This window comes from Diospyros lotus, chromosome 13, assembly GCF_014633365.1.
Source record: "Diospyros lotus cultivar Yz01 chromosome 13, ASM1463336v1, whole genome shotgun sequence".
NCBI lineage: Eukaryota > Viridiplantae > Streptophyta > Magnoliopsida > Ericales > Ebenaceae > Diospyros > Diospyros lotus.
The window spans coordinates 18210380-18225294 of record NC_068350.1 but is presented as its reverse complement, the minus strand read 5'-3'; the positions used below and the strand labels follow the sequence as shown (position 1 = coordinate 18225294).

Here is a 14915-nt window from a genome sequence, read left to right as displayed (position 1 = left end):
AATTAAACTGTACTAGAAGTTTAATTAGATTTCTGGAAAAGCCATCCGGATATGATGAAAGACATCCGGATATGAAGAAGGCTCATTTAGATACACTGACGCTCAAATAAGAAGCTATTTGGATATGCTAGAATATATTCAGATAAAAACTAGGACATCCGGATATGTAACACCACACTTTTCTCTTAGAGAGCGTATCACTATGCTGGGGCCCAAAATATACATAATTTATTTTTTTTTCTTTCTTTCTCGATACATAACTTAACCCTGAGTATCGAATTCCAAACAAAACCCTCAGCAGATCATTAAAAATGCGGAAGCGATAATCGAAACCTGATATGGTACATAATCAAATCACTTTATTTATAACATAAGAATCCGTACCATAGTTAACATCATATCCTCAATATTGAAATACATAAATACATGGAGATTCCATAATATTCTAACAAGGCTAATCATCAATAAAGTATCAGTTAAAACATATCCGAGTCAACTCGCTGAATCCATCGGCCACGCCATCACGTGCTGTCATATCTCAACCTGCTCCTTGCTTGAGCTGCAAGTCTAAACTGGAACGTGGAATGTTCCAGGGGCATAACCTACTAGAAGATGAAACTTTTAGTAAGGGTCCAAAACATATATAAACGAATGCATGATGCAATAACATGAACAACATTTTCCCTTAATGTAACTTCCCAGGCCCACCAGCCCAGCACGGAATCCTATGCAAATCCCGAACCTTTGGAGGATAAGCCTAACGTTATTTCATCATTGCCCTAGGGGAATTACGGCTACACTCTGGGGGCGACATCCCATTCCCATGAACAAATATTAATATGACAATAATATCGTGCCATGCAAATATCATGACTTTTAATGCAATATAACAAAATGAACATTGCATTCATAAATAGCATGCATATATAACAAACATGTCATGAATATAAGTTCTTGTGAGAAAACCACTCACGAAACCATAGTTAGGATAGGAAAACTCACCTTTGCCCCAAAGACTAAGATACCTTGAAAAGCGCGTATTGCCTCGACATGCGTGCCCGACCTAAATTCTCGTGCCAACTCTCAAAAGTTGCACCAATCACATCATCTCGATTACCTCAATTATAAAATAATATTTAGTCACTAAATATCCTCAATATTCCATTTATTTCATTTTTCCTTCATTTTCTTTCTTTTTTCCTTTCCAAAAATTCCAATAAATACCTCGGGACTGTTTTCTCAAATCTAATTTCACAACAATTCATTATAGGCTATGAACTTCAAAGGAAAAATACTGAACTTACCCGGATGTTGTGTTTTCATGCAAAATGAGGTTCTTTGATGCTAAAATCGAGACATCGGGAATCCCAAATCCCAATCTTTTTGCACACACTTCAAGATCACGAATTTCTAGGAATTTAGAGATTTTTCTCACATTTTTCCATGAAGGGATGCACCCTCATGCGCCCAAGGAAGACGACCCACGCGCGTGACCGGCATGCGCCGGTCGTCTTCTCCGACGACAGTCGTGCCAGTGATCGGAGAAACCCATGCCATCTTCTTCCTCTCTTCAAGTCGATCCTCATGGGCCTTCTTGGAGCTTGAAAGGAGCTCCCGAGGACCTCCCATTGGGGCCTCGAAAGTTCGGCCAGACCACCTGCCTTATTTTTCCGGCGAGCTTCGAAACCCCCTGAAACTTACTCCAAAATTCTCCAAACTTACCAGAAATGCTCTTCTCGCTATGGGCAACAAAAGCCCCTTAAAATGGAACGCTAATTCCTTCGATTTCAAGGCCAATTTGAAGCTCCATTCCTCCCAAGTTTCGGCCACTTGGAATGCCTATTTATAGGCGAAATCGATGCTCCAAATGCCCGAGATTGGCTAGCCCATTGCCTTAGGAGGGTTTACCTACCCTAAATCAACCTTCAAGCGGCTTTAACCGACCAAAATAGCCATTTGCAGGCTTTGATAAAAATGATCAAACTTTCGGTAGCTTTTCTTCTTTTTTCGGCCACCATGATGGCTGTTATGGGCCAAGCCCTTTACCAAAAGTTATCCTCGACCAACCCTCGTGCCATCCCTGTGGCCAAAGTCGGTGATTGAAAGGGCTGGTCGGCCATGGCTGTTGGAGATCTTTTCTGAAATTGTATTTTGGCCCCTTCAAGTTTTGAGTTTCTCATTTTTCTCTTTTTCACCAAGCCCCTCAACCTTTGATAATTTCTTTCAAGGCCCTCAAGTCCTTAAACATCAATTTGACCCCTGAGGATTCCGAAAAAATATCGTTTCGACCTCCCTTTAGTAATTTCAAAAAATTGCACTTAGGCCCGAATCTTCGTTTTGGCCTTAAACCTCTTCATTTCTTCCTGAATCCACTGAAGGGTTGTCCCTTATGAAAAATTGAAGCCCCCTCAAGCTTCCGTTGACTTCCAGGAAGTCGTCTACAACAATTCGGTATTGCAGCCTATTGGCAGGTGCATTTTTGCTATACCAAAAACTGTTCCCGATTTAATTTCTTTTGACACCATAAATCCTATCTCGGTGTGCTTGTTAATGCCACATCATTTTCCTTTGGCATCTCAGCTCTAGGGCACTCCCGATAGTCGATTTGGTCAATTTTTGGGCTATTCAGATACCAATTTTCTCTGAAATCCCATTTCTCAAATAAATTGCTTATTTTTAATTAACCCAAATTTCTCGGGTATTACATTCACCCCTCCTTAAAAGAAATTTCGTCCTCGAAATTTTCATCAGACTGTTAAGGTAACTAAGACTTGTAGCTCATTACCTGAATACCTCAAATCAAACATCTATTTGATCCTTGATAAACAACTCAGTTTGTGTTCCTTACACGTTTAATGCTTACAAGCATACCGTGTCATTTACATAATTTCCTGTTGTGGCTCCTTTCAGATGACCACACATCTTTCAATCATTTTAGGCACGCACATTCTACCCCGAAAATTTTGAGAATGCCATCTCGCATTTCAAAAATCATAAACCTTAGGCTGGCCATATCATCATTCCATAGACAAGTACACTTATCAACCACACATGCCTTCCGTATCTCGTTCACCAGATCCAGCTAAATGACCAGGCTAGCCATAAAAATAGACGATCCCTTCGGCACTACCATCATAGTCGGCAAGCCAACAAGCCTCCAACTTCATCTGACACTCACAGCTATCCCCAGGTCCTGTGTTGGGAACTTCTCTGCCACGCGCCCAGTGATATGAAGTAGTGTAGTCATAGTCCTTAAGGAACTCCATCAATTGTCGCTACCTTTCTTTCAGCTCCTTTTGTGAGAACTCATACCTCAGGCTCCTCGACGTTCGTGAGCACATCAAAATGTCCCACCATTCCGTTTCGGTAGTATCTCTATAACTTCGAGAGCACATACCACATTTGCCAACTCCAAGTCATATATCGAGTAGTTCTCTTTATGCCTTGGTGTAATCCATACGCCATCATTTGGTCATATTGCACTAATCATGCAACCCAATTATTTGAGCTATCATAAACTCTTATTGCACCTAGCAGGTTATTCTTATTAGACTCTTCTCATGAGTCCTATTGTGGACATAATTATTACAAAGTGTCCCATCACTACCTTCTGACGACAGCTTGTCGAAACATCTTATTTCGAAACATCTTAACATTCTATTTTGAAACCTGATTCCTAAAAATTTCAATTCGAACCCTACATTGTTTCATGCTTTGAAACATAGGGTCGGGACTATAATTACCTGAAAAGCCCTGAACTCAACTTTTGCGTGTCCAGATAATTTTTTTCTTCTTGTCAAAATCTTTGGAATAATAAAACACGTTTTTCCCATAAAGAAGAGAAAATTACCACTTTTTTTTTCTTATTTCTTCTTCTTCTTTTTCTTCTTCTTCTTCCTTCCTTTGTCGACACTGCGCGCGAACAGCCACCGGCTACTTTCCAGCGTCGTCACCACCTTCGACGGCCGTCGTTGCCCCCTCTGCAACCGTCACTGGCGCCTGCTCCGCCATCGGCTGTTAGCTTCCCCGCGCCCCAACCGCCGATCACAACTCCTCCCTACCATCATTGCCGGCCCAATCGGCCCTCGCGTCGGCCAGATTCGGCACGCTGCTGCCGCTGCCAGCCCCTCGCGTAGCCACCGGCCATCACCCGGCTTCTCTCGGCCGCCACCGCGCCATCGCAGTCTTTTCTGCTACCGTTGTTGTCAGATCCGGGTTGATTAGACCCGACTTGGCCCGACCCAACCCGACCTGACTCGACCCACTTCAGGTTTGACTCATCCCTATTTCGACCCATTAGATCTAACCCATATTTGTTTCGACCCATATCTGATTTGACCTATTAGATCTGACCCAAATCTAATTTATTTAGATTTAACTAGATCCAGATCTATCATGCAAGCCCAGTCTCGATGTGGGGCCTACCTAGTCTTAAATAGAGGATGCAATCCACAGTGCATCTTTGCCCCTTACTTCCATCGTGAGGATGGTACTACTCGTTTTGTTGCCATCCGTGATGTTTTCACTGTCCGAAATGCCGTAAACATCCTAGCTTTGCTTCCGGTCAGTGACCGATTTTGGGCTGTCGATACGCTCTTTTTTGAAGCTCAGGCTCGGCTTCAGGATCTTGTCTATGGCTGTGTTTCTCACATTCTTTCCCTTCAGCAGTAGGTTAGTGAGTTGCAAGCTTATCGAGCTTATTTGCAAGATTTACTCTTTGCTACCTATCTTGCATATTCCCAACCTGTCCCAGATTGGTCTCTCCTACAACCTAATCAAAATCCAAACTGCAGCTTCGATCTTCCCACTATCCCAGAGGACGTTTCACTCCCAAGTTTCCCAGATGCTACCCTTCTGCCTTACCCTGGCGAAGCCAACAGTAGCCAGATGCCTTTCCCAGATGATATCGATGAGCTGGGACCTGTTCTGTTTGGCAACCGTCGTCCTAACTAAGCATTGGCATCATCATCAGTTTCATGGTTTGCCTTTTTCCTTTAAGTAATTGTACGACTTGATTTCCTATAACCATTTGAACATATGGAATGAATATTATGCTTTGGTATTTTTAACATTTCACTCCCTTATCTTACCCTCGATTGCATATTGATCATAAAATCTCTCAGCCTCTTGCAACTGTTTAATAATTCATCAAATCAAGGTAAAAATATAGGCTCTTAATTATCACCTGATAATTCATATCCTTAATCAGTCATATATCACTAAGCATCCAATAACCTCAAGTTATCATTGGCAATTTTATAATTAAGAAATAATCTCATTAAATCTTCTGAGAAGATATCCTGGTCATTTTCCATTTCTCTTATGGCTTTCACTGACCGCAAGTGCTTATACCTCCTATCCATAGGCTCATTTATTTTCATAACTTGCTGACATCATCTTAATGATTGTCCAGCTATACATCTCCCAATTCGTCTATCCATACAAGAGTTTCATTCTCTAAAATCAAAAGTCTCGGATCCTCAATCAATCTAGGTCTGCAGCTTCCCTTACTGTGACTTATTTTTCTGGCACATTTTCCCTTACTTGATTTTTTTTCTAATCACATCAAAGATTCGCACGATCTTCAAGACGACAATCCATAACCATACTACCAATTAGAACAGGTAGGTACTTACGTCACCTACAGTTCTCCAATCATCGCTGGATTTCTCCCCGAAATTCTAAAGTTTCCTCATGATTTCTTAGATCCTCAATCAATTCTTTCAAGAAATTCCTCAAGAATCTCAAACTGATTTATCCTCGAAAATCTTGAATCAAATCATGATATCTAGTTCTAACTATCTTCCAAGAACTCAATTTCCTTAGCCATCGTGGCTCTCAGTCTACCATTCATGATGCCTTTAAGCCCTCTTTGCCGAGTTGACCCCCGACAATTTTACCTGATTCTGCAGGTCCATTTGGCACATTGAAACGTAGTCATATCCTCTACTGACTAGGTCTCATCATCATCCTTTTTCTCGGTCGATACGAGCTATCAATTCTTCCCTTTTTGGTACCTAAACTCTACTTTGAGTCGAGACTACCATTTCAGAACTCATCGGTCAAGCCTTTGAACCGATCATGCTCCACTACCTAAAATCTCATTTACCGAGAATCCACTAACTCTCGTATTTTGTTCTTCAGACCCAGTTGACTATCAGCACACGACCATTAAATTAGTTCTTCCTAGGCGCTACTCTTTCCGTCAGCCAGCACACAGCTGTCATCATCACCCCCATCATATTGTAGGCTTACTCCTTCATCATACGTCGACCCTCACTCAGGTACGTCCCGGGTGAAAACTGCATGGTCTCGTCGTAGTCCTCTAAGAGCTATCATTCGTCGTCGCTGCCCTGAGTCTAACTTCTTCTGTAAGAACCTTCATTCTAGGCCCTCATCATGGCCTGGTGATTCCATCACCTCACAGGTAGTGCCTACATGGCTCACGAGCATGCATCTTTCCTTTCCATTTCATACGTCAGGTAGTTTTCCCTTTGAGCCACCCAACACGATCATCTTATGATCCCATTACCATTACTAGACACCGAGGTATTCTATCCCTCGAGTCTCGCATCGTTCATCGTGTCACCCACTCCCAAGATGACCACAAACTCCAATGCAATTCTTTAAATATGACACACAATCCATATTCAATCCATCTCATTTCGGTTCACGAGGCTTCTAGCCTCTATCAATCACAGCTAGTGGCACACCTCGGATCTTAAACCATCGGGACTTAGACCTCCCCCACAAGGTACAGATCCTACTGTGTTGCCCCAGATCTTTAGCATTTGTTCATCTCCTCGGCAGTACACTAAGCAACTTAGACCCTGGGTCCTTGACCAATACTGCGAGACAACCAACTAGCTTCCCCAGTACGTTGATCGTAAGCTCATCACAAGTCTTCTGCCTTGGTCCCTAGATCCAAATCTATCACTGCGAACACCGACCAGTAGTGTCGTCACGCTGCTAGGGTTTCCTATCCCGTCTTTGCGAGTCACATCAGTTGCACCACTTTCAGCTCATCAATTGACGCACTCATGTTCCATCATTTGGACATCTTTGGCCTCTCGTTCGTCCCATTCCATGGGATCCCATATCTCATTTCTGAGATACCAAATGATCCTTGAAAATCTTATCATTCGATCCTAATTCATCAGCTAAGCCTTGTCACACAGGGCTAATCATTACTAATCCGATCATCTTTGATAACCGCATTTATCTCATCTCTCATTGTAAGGATTTTTGACTAATGACATCAAATCATCAGTCTCTAAATCTCTTGGATCCATAATCACGGTTACCGAATCAACCTTACACTCGAATCATTTCATCGGATCCTTATTCCAATAATTAGATCATTCCACTTGAACTATTCATCGGGAATAGTAGTCGTCTACTGAAATAGTATTTGCTCGTGAATAGTACACTAGGTAAGTTCCCAGGAAAGAGAGGTGGGTCATAATGGACACACTTAAGTACCAAGTCTTTCCTAGCCAGAACTTTCCTAGACATGCACTTCCACTACAACACACTTATCCAGTAACCGTCAATACCCAAATCTTACAATGGCTTTATTTATCTAGCCACACGCGACCTTTTCCTTAGGTTCTCTCTAATATCGACTATACTAGAGTCACTTAAGGTTCTTCCTCAACTTCGCTCTGATACCAACTATAACACCCCACTTTTCTCTTAGAGAGCGTGTCACTATGCTGGGGCCCAAAATATACATAATTTATTTTTTTTTTCTTTCTTTCTCGATACATAACTTAACCCTGAGTACTGAATTCCAAACAAAACCCCCAGCAGATCATTAAAAATGCGGAAGCGATAATTGAAACTTGATATGGTACATAATCAAATCACTTTATTTATAACATAAGAATCCGTACCATAGTTAACATCATATCCTCAATATTGAAATACATAAATACATGGAGATTCCATAATATTCTAACAAGGCTAATCATCAATAAAACATCAGTTAAAACATATCCGAGTCAGCTCGCTGAATCCATCGGCCACGCCATCACGTGCTGTCATATCTCAACCTGCTCCTTGCCTGAGCTGCAAGTCTAAACTGGAACGTGGAATGTTCCAGGGGCATAACCCATTAGAAAATGAAACTCTAGTGAGGGTTCAAAACATATATATACGAATGCATGATGCAATAACATGAACAACATTTCCCTTAATGTAACTTCCCAGTCCCACCAGTCCGGCACGGAATCCTAGGCAAATCCCGAACCTCTGCAGGATAAGCCTAACATTATTCCATCATTGCCCTAGGGGAATTACGGCTACACTTTGGGGGCGACATCCCATTCCCATGCATAAATATTAATATGAAAATAATATCGTTCCATGTAAATATCACAACTTTCAATGCAATATAACAAAATGAACATTGCATTCATAAATAGCATGCATATATAACAAACATGTCATGAATATAAGTTCTTGTGAGAAAACCACTCACGAAACCATAGTTAGGATAGGAAAACTCACCTTTGCCCCAAAGACCAACATAACTCAAAAGGCACGTATTGCCTCAATATGTGTGTCCGACCTCGATTCTCGTGCCAACTCTCAAAAGTTGCACCAATCACATCATCTCGATTACCTCAATCATAAAATAATATTTAGTCACTAAATATTCTCAATATTCCATTTATTTCATTTTTCCTTCATTTTCTTTCCTTTTTCCTTTCCGAAAATTCCAATAAATACCCCGGGACTATTTTCTCAAATCTAATTTCACAACAATTCATTATAAGCTATGAACATCAAAGGAAAAATACTGAACTTACCCGGATGTTGTATTTTCACACAAAATGAGGTTCTTTGATGCTAAAACTGAGACATCGGGAATCCCAAATCCCAATCTTTTCACACACACTTCAAGATCACAAATTTCTAGGAATTTAGAGATTTTTCTCACATTTTTCCATGAAGGGACGCGCCCTCATGCGCCTAAGGAAGATGACCTACGCGTTTGAAGGCCGCGCGTGACCGGCACGTGCCGGTCGTCTTCTCTAGCGACGGCCGTGCCGGTGATCGGAGAAACCCATGCCATCTTCTTCCTCTCTTCAAGTCGATCCTCATGGGCCTTCTTGGAGCTTGAAAGGAGCTCCCGAAGACCTCCCATCGGGGTCTCGAACGTTCGGCCAGACCACCCACCTCATTTTTCTGGCGAGCTTCTAAACCCTCTGAAACTTACTCCAAAATTCTCCAAACTTACCAGAAATGCTCCTCTTGCTATGGGCAACAAAATCCCCTTAAAATGGAACGCTAATTCGTTTGATTTCAAGGCCGATTTGAAGCTCCATTCCTCCCAAGTTTAGGCTACTTGGAATGCCTATTTATAGGCGAAATCGATGCTCCAAATGCCCGAGATTGGCTAGCCCATTGCCTTAGGAGGGTTTACCTACCCTAGATCGACCTTCAAGCGGCTTTAACTGACCAAAATAGCCATTTGCAGGCTTTGATAAAAATGACCGAACTTTCGGTTGCTTTTCTTCTTTTTCCGGCCACCATGATGGCTATTATGGGCCAAGCCCTTTACCAAAAGTTATCCTCGACCAACCCTCGTGCCATCCCTGTGGCCAAAGTCGGTGATTGAAAGGGCTGGTCGGCCATGGCTGTTGGAGATCTTTTCTGAAATTACATTTTGGCCCCTTCAAGTTTTGAGTTTCTCATTTTGCCCCTTTTCACCAAGCCCCTCAACCTTCGATAATTTCTTTCAATGCCCTCAAGTCCTTAAACATCAATTTGACCCCTGAGGATTCTAAAAAAATATCGTTTCGACCTCCCTCTAGTAATTTTGAAAAACTGCACTTAGGCCCGAATCTTCGTTTTGGCCTTAAACCTCTTCGTTTCTTCCTGAATCCACTAAGGGTTGTTCCTTATGAAAACTCGAAGCCCCCTCAAGCTTCCGTTGACTTTCGGGAAGTCGTCTACAACAATTCGGTAATGCAGCCTAATTGGCAACTGCATTTTTGCTGTACCAAAAACTGTTCCCGATCCAATTTCTTTCGACACCATAAATCCTATCTCGGGGTGCTTGTTAATGCCACATCATTTTCCTTTGGCATCTCGGCTCTAGGGCACTCCCGGTAGTCGATTTGGTCAATTTTTTGGGCTATTCAAATACCAATTTTCTCTGAAATCCCATTTCTCAATTAAATTGCTTTTTTTTAATTAACCCAATTTTCTCCGGTATTACAGGATATCTTACTAAGGCATTCGGATGCTATTGAAGACTATTCGAATGAAAAAATTCAACTTTGGAGAAAGGCATCCGGATATACTAGACCTGTCCGAATAGAAGAAAAGGCATATGGATATCATCTTGACCTATCCGAACATATAAACAAACCATTCGGATATCACACTTCGAACAATTTTTTAGACACATCCAGATACACTGCAAGGTATTCGGATATCACTCATAGAAAGCCTTAGACTTATCCGGATACAACACAGAGCATCCGGATATCACTCACAAACAACTAGACCCATCTGGATACGACTCAAGGCATCCAGATACAATTCACAATCATTACTAGACACATCCAGATATGAAACGAAGCATCCGGATATCACTGGACCATCCGGATATGAACAAGAGCTATTTGGATATTACTCACAATAGGCACTGGACTCATTCGGATGTGATACAAACCATCCGAAAATATTGCTAAAGCCATCCGGATGTCACTCATAGAAAACTTTATGACACATCCGGATAGCCTCTAGCCCATCCGGATGTCACTCACAAACTCAAAAAAAATCCATCTGGATATCAAAAACACATCTGGATGTCTGCAACTATTTTTGATGAACACGAACGATTACAGAGGCTATGTTCTTGATCAAAACTCAATGAAACTATGCCATTCTGAAAAAAATCTTGGAAACATGAATCCCAACTGATATGAAACAACTCTAAAGATGATTCAAAGATAATATTGGATTGAATAGCTATAAAATCATGCACCTCTTGATTATGCATTCACTGATTACGTATATATATACACACACACTACAACTAATATAAAATTTGAGAACTCATTGCAGAACTGGAATAATCTGAAAAACTGATATGAACTAGTAATGGAAGGGATTATAGGAAGAATACTTGCCTTTCAATCTTCTTGATCTATTCTAATGACTTCGCGAGAGACTTCTATGCAAACACTGCTTCCTAACCCTCTGCTTGTAACACCCCAAATTTCTTGAGTGTGTTATAACTTAGGATTTCGGGAATATAAAAATTTTTCATATCACAATAGCTATCATACCTCATACAATATCCCAAAAACCCTAATTTTCACCTTCTCAGCTTAACAAACCCAATAATCGAATAGTTAAGACAGGCATTTAAAATCTGGAATGCGGAAGCTAGATCGAACCTGATATGGTTCTCAACCATAATACTTTATTTATCATAAAATTGTTCAAGACGTCTACAAAATATATTACATGGACATCATCAAGTGATAACTGAACATCTTAAACATATCCAAAATTACATAGGTTCGCACATAAACAAAAATATGCTAAACATGATACGGACAGCAGATTAAACTTATTCATCAGCTACCTCTTTTCCCTTAGAGCCGCTCGTCGAACCTGGAACGTTTGAATATTCCAGGGACATAGTCCAATTAGAAGATGAATCTTCTAGTGAGAAACTCCAAAAACAGTTTATATCGATGCATGATCAGGTATAAAATGTATGAGAAGACAACGAGAACTACTCCGAAGTGCCTTGTGAACACGTTAGCTGTTAGAGATATGCCCCACAAGCCAATTATATTTACATGTAATTGATCATATTTTATATCGTGACTCTTTATCTTCAATCAATTATTATTGCAAGGCATTATGTTTTTGTTTGTCATTGATGGTTGTCTTTATAATTTCCATATTTGACAAAGTCCATAGATCATATAGGCTCATGGAATATGGTCGTGCATAGAGATGACGATCATGAAACATATTCCTTATAAGCCTTGATCTTAAATGTTCCTAGTCGTAGAGTTATTAGGATTGGACACTAATAACTCGGATAGACTAGCACATATGATGTATGCTCAATTAGGAGAATGTCTTGTTTCATAGACATTGGTGTGTGGACACTAGTGCATATATGTGGGTGCTTATTATAAGAATAAGTACACTAAACTGACCCGCTACAGAATTCCTAATGGTAATTGTTGATTGTCGAATTGGAATTTCTGTGTTGCAGTAGTGTAGATTGGTCCTTAGACTTGAGACATCATGGTAGTCTTATATTTGACTGGTTACGCTTTGGTTCCTTTTTGGATTCCAATGGAGTCATTAACAAATTATCACTGAGCGTAACCTTATCACATATGAAGGCTTGTGAATGTCAAAATAGGATTCATCACTTATCGACAAGATGAGAAGATGTCCTATGTATTCCGATGATTTCATGACTAAGGAAATCCTTGGCCAATGTGAGATGGAAATCAAAAGGTGTTTTGATTTCATCGAACAAGTCATAAATCTGGAATGGATACATAATTATTGAATGACTAGGGTTTCGTCATAAAACCATACCCTAAATTCGACATAGTTGATGAAAGGATTTTACTGTACGGTAATTGCAATCGAAAAGGTCCGTGGTTTTTTTTCATCGTTGGCTAGGCATTCATGGCATGTTGCTAGAAGTTAACCATGATATGTAGGGTTTTAAAATTAATATGATTAATTTTAAAACTATTAATTAAAGAGTTTAATTAAGAAGCCCATGAGATGAGTTAATTATGAAGCCCATAAGTTTAATTAAAAGAGTTTAATTATTCTAAGGAGTTGGGCCTTCATATAGCCCAATAGAATTGGCCCTACATCTAGCCCAATGGTGGACCTAAGGGGTCACACACTTGGGTCGAGTCCGTTCCACAAATTAAAAGAGAGATACGGCCCAATATGATTATGGGCCAGACCTAAATCGTTTAGGGTTTTTCCAAAGGCATAATTAGGGTTTTTACTCTATAAATAGGCCACTTAAGAAGTTGGAAAAACAAGGAGAAATTTGGATCTCTCATTGGAGGTGCCTAGGGTTACTAGCATTACTCAAGGCGTCCGTGGAAACGGCTGATCGTGTGGACCGACTTGGAGGAGTTTGCGTTTGCGGCTCTACGGATCAATCAAGGCAGAATCATATCTTCACGGTTGCCCGGTTCCTAACATTAGCCTCCTCCAACGAGAGCTTTCTCAATGGCGCACGCATAACGCCTCTCGAGAGGTCCCTAACCATGTCACTTCAGCCCGACCTCATAGCACTCATGCAAGCACCACATCCATTGTCCCTTAGGCTCACGGTCTTCCCACGAGAGCTTTCTCGATGGCGCACGTATAGCGCCTCTCGGGGGATATCCGACTTTTTCCCTTGGCCAACAATAAATAGGTACAACAGTATGGCCACACGAATTTTATAAATGCAACAATTAAAAAGCCAATAGCATATTTTTCAGAAAAATACATTTCATATATGCAACATGATTTCATGTAAGAGAATAACAAGCCTTTATGTATAAGAACTTCACAAAACACGTCTCATGCAATAGAAGTCTCTCATAAGAGAATAAAAAATAGGATTTGGAGTATAGGAGTCTCACCTTGTTGGTTTATCTCTTCGATGGTATAATTTCACAGCAAACGGCCTAGATTTCTGCAGAAAACATGCGTTTTGGTAAACCTAACCTTAAATATTTTTATATAGGGTTGAAGGGTATTAAATTAGGGGTATAACTAGAAAATTTCATGGAAAAAGGACCCCTCACGCGCCCCAAGAAGGCTAGCCACGCGCCCTCATGCGCAGCTATTACTGGCGCATGTATCTCACGTGTTGCATAGCAGTCTCGGACTGCTTCACCTCGGGTTGGTATTTCGGCCATAACTTCTTCATTTTAACTCCGATTCGACCCCCGTTTGAACCTACGCGACCCTCTCTTCCCCCTCTACAAGATTATAAAAAAAAAATCAGACTTACCTAGATTTGTTTCTGACTAATTTTGGCAAATTCCGACGAAGGATCGTAACTCCAACGAGGCTCGTTCTCCGCCACTTCTCCGCTGCTTTCTTCCCGCCTCTTTGCCGAACTTCCTTCTCTCTCTCTAGAGAAAGCTCCTCCTCTTAGAGTGCCTCAACTCTCAAAGTTGTTTGGAATGATTTGAGAACAACCCATGGTGCCTTTTTATAGATTTCTCCAACCAATCACATTATGCCACTTGTCACAATCTTAGCCATGGACTCCAAAGACTCGAACCTATAATTGAATGGCTTTTGAAATCCAAAGCTAGAATGAATTCAACTTTTGAAATCCAAGCTAAAACCCTAAGGTGGTGTTCTCTTTGTGTTTCAGTTTTGAGTTTTGAGTTTTGAATTCATTTTGAGTTTTGTGTTTTGAGTGTTTGTTTTGAAATTTTTAAAAACGCGTTCTCTTTGTTATTCTGAAAAATTGTTTCTCAAAACAGAAAATTGGAAAATGCGTTTACTTTGAAATTTTGTAAAATGTTATTTTATGATAATTTATTTAAGAAATTTGATTCAAAATAAATTATAAATTTCATTTAAAGAATTTCAAATATAATACAACTTATATAATTTAATCATATATAATATATTAAAATTACAAAGTACATTCTAAGTCATTTTTAATTTCACTCAACTATTAATTTCATAATAAATTTATTTTTACCTATAAATTAAATTTGATATTAATTTTGAGATTTAAATTATTCACAACATAAATATTTAAAAAATATATAAAGCATAAAATAACAAAATCTATATTAATTGGGCGTGGAGGCGCGGAAGGGAGAAATGGCAGAAGGCGGTGGCGGGCGACTGGATTTGGGCATGGCAGGCGGTGGCGGTGG

General features: G+C 40.3%; 1 protein-coding gene across 1 annotated transcript; it reads left to right on the top strand.

Annotated features, from left to right (window-relative positions):
* Positions 1-4395: 4395 nt before the first annotated feature.
* LOC127788092 (LOB domain-containing protein 29-like) lies at positions 4396-4953 on the top strand. The gene is made up of 2 exons (XM_052316207.1): positions 4396-4639; positions 4754-4953. The coding sequence occupies exons 1-2, from the start codon at positions 4396-4398 to the stop codon at positions 4951-4953; spliced, it is 444 nt and encodes a 147-aa protein (XP_052172167.1).
* The last annotated feature ends 9962 nt before the right edge of the window (positions 4954-14915 follow it).

Coding starts and splice junctions, on each gene's coding strand:
- LOC127788092 (XM_052316207.1), top strand. CDS start 4,396: ATGCAAGCCCAGTCTCGATGTGGGGCCTACCTAGTCTTAAATAGAGGA. Junction 4,640..4,753: donor TCAGGATCTTGTCTATGGCT/GTGTTTCTCACA, acceptor AACCTGTCCCAG/ATTGGTCTCTCCTACAACCT.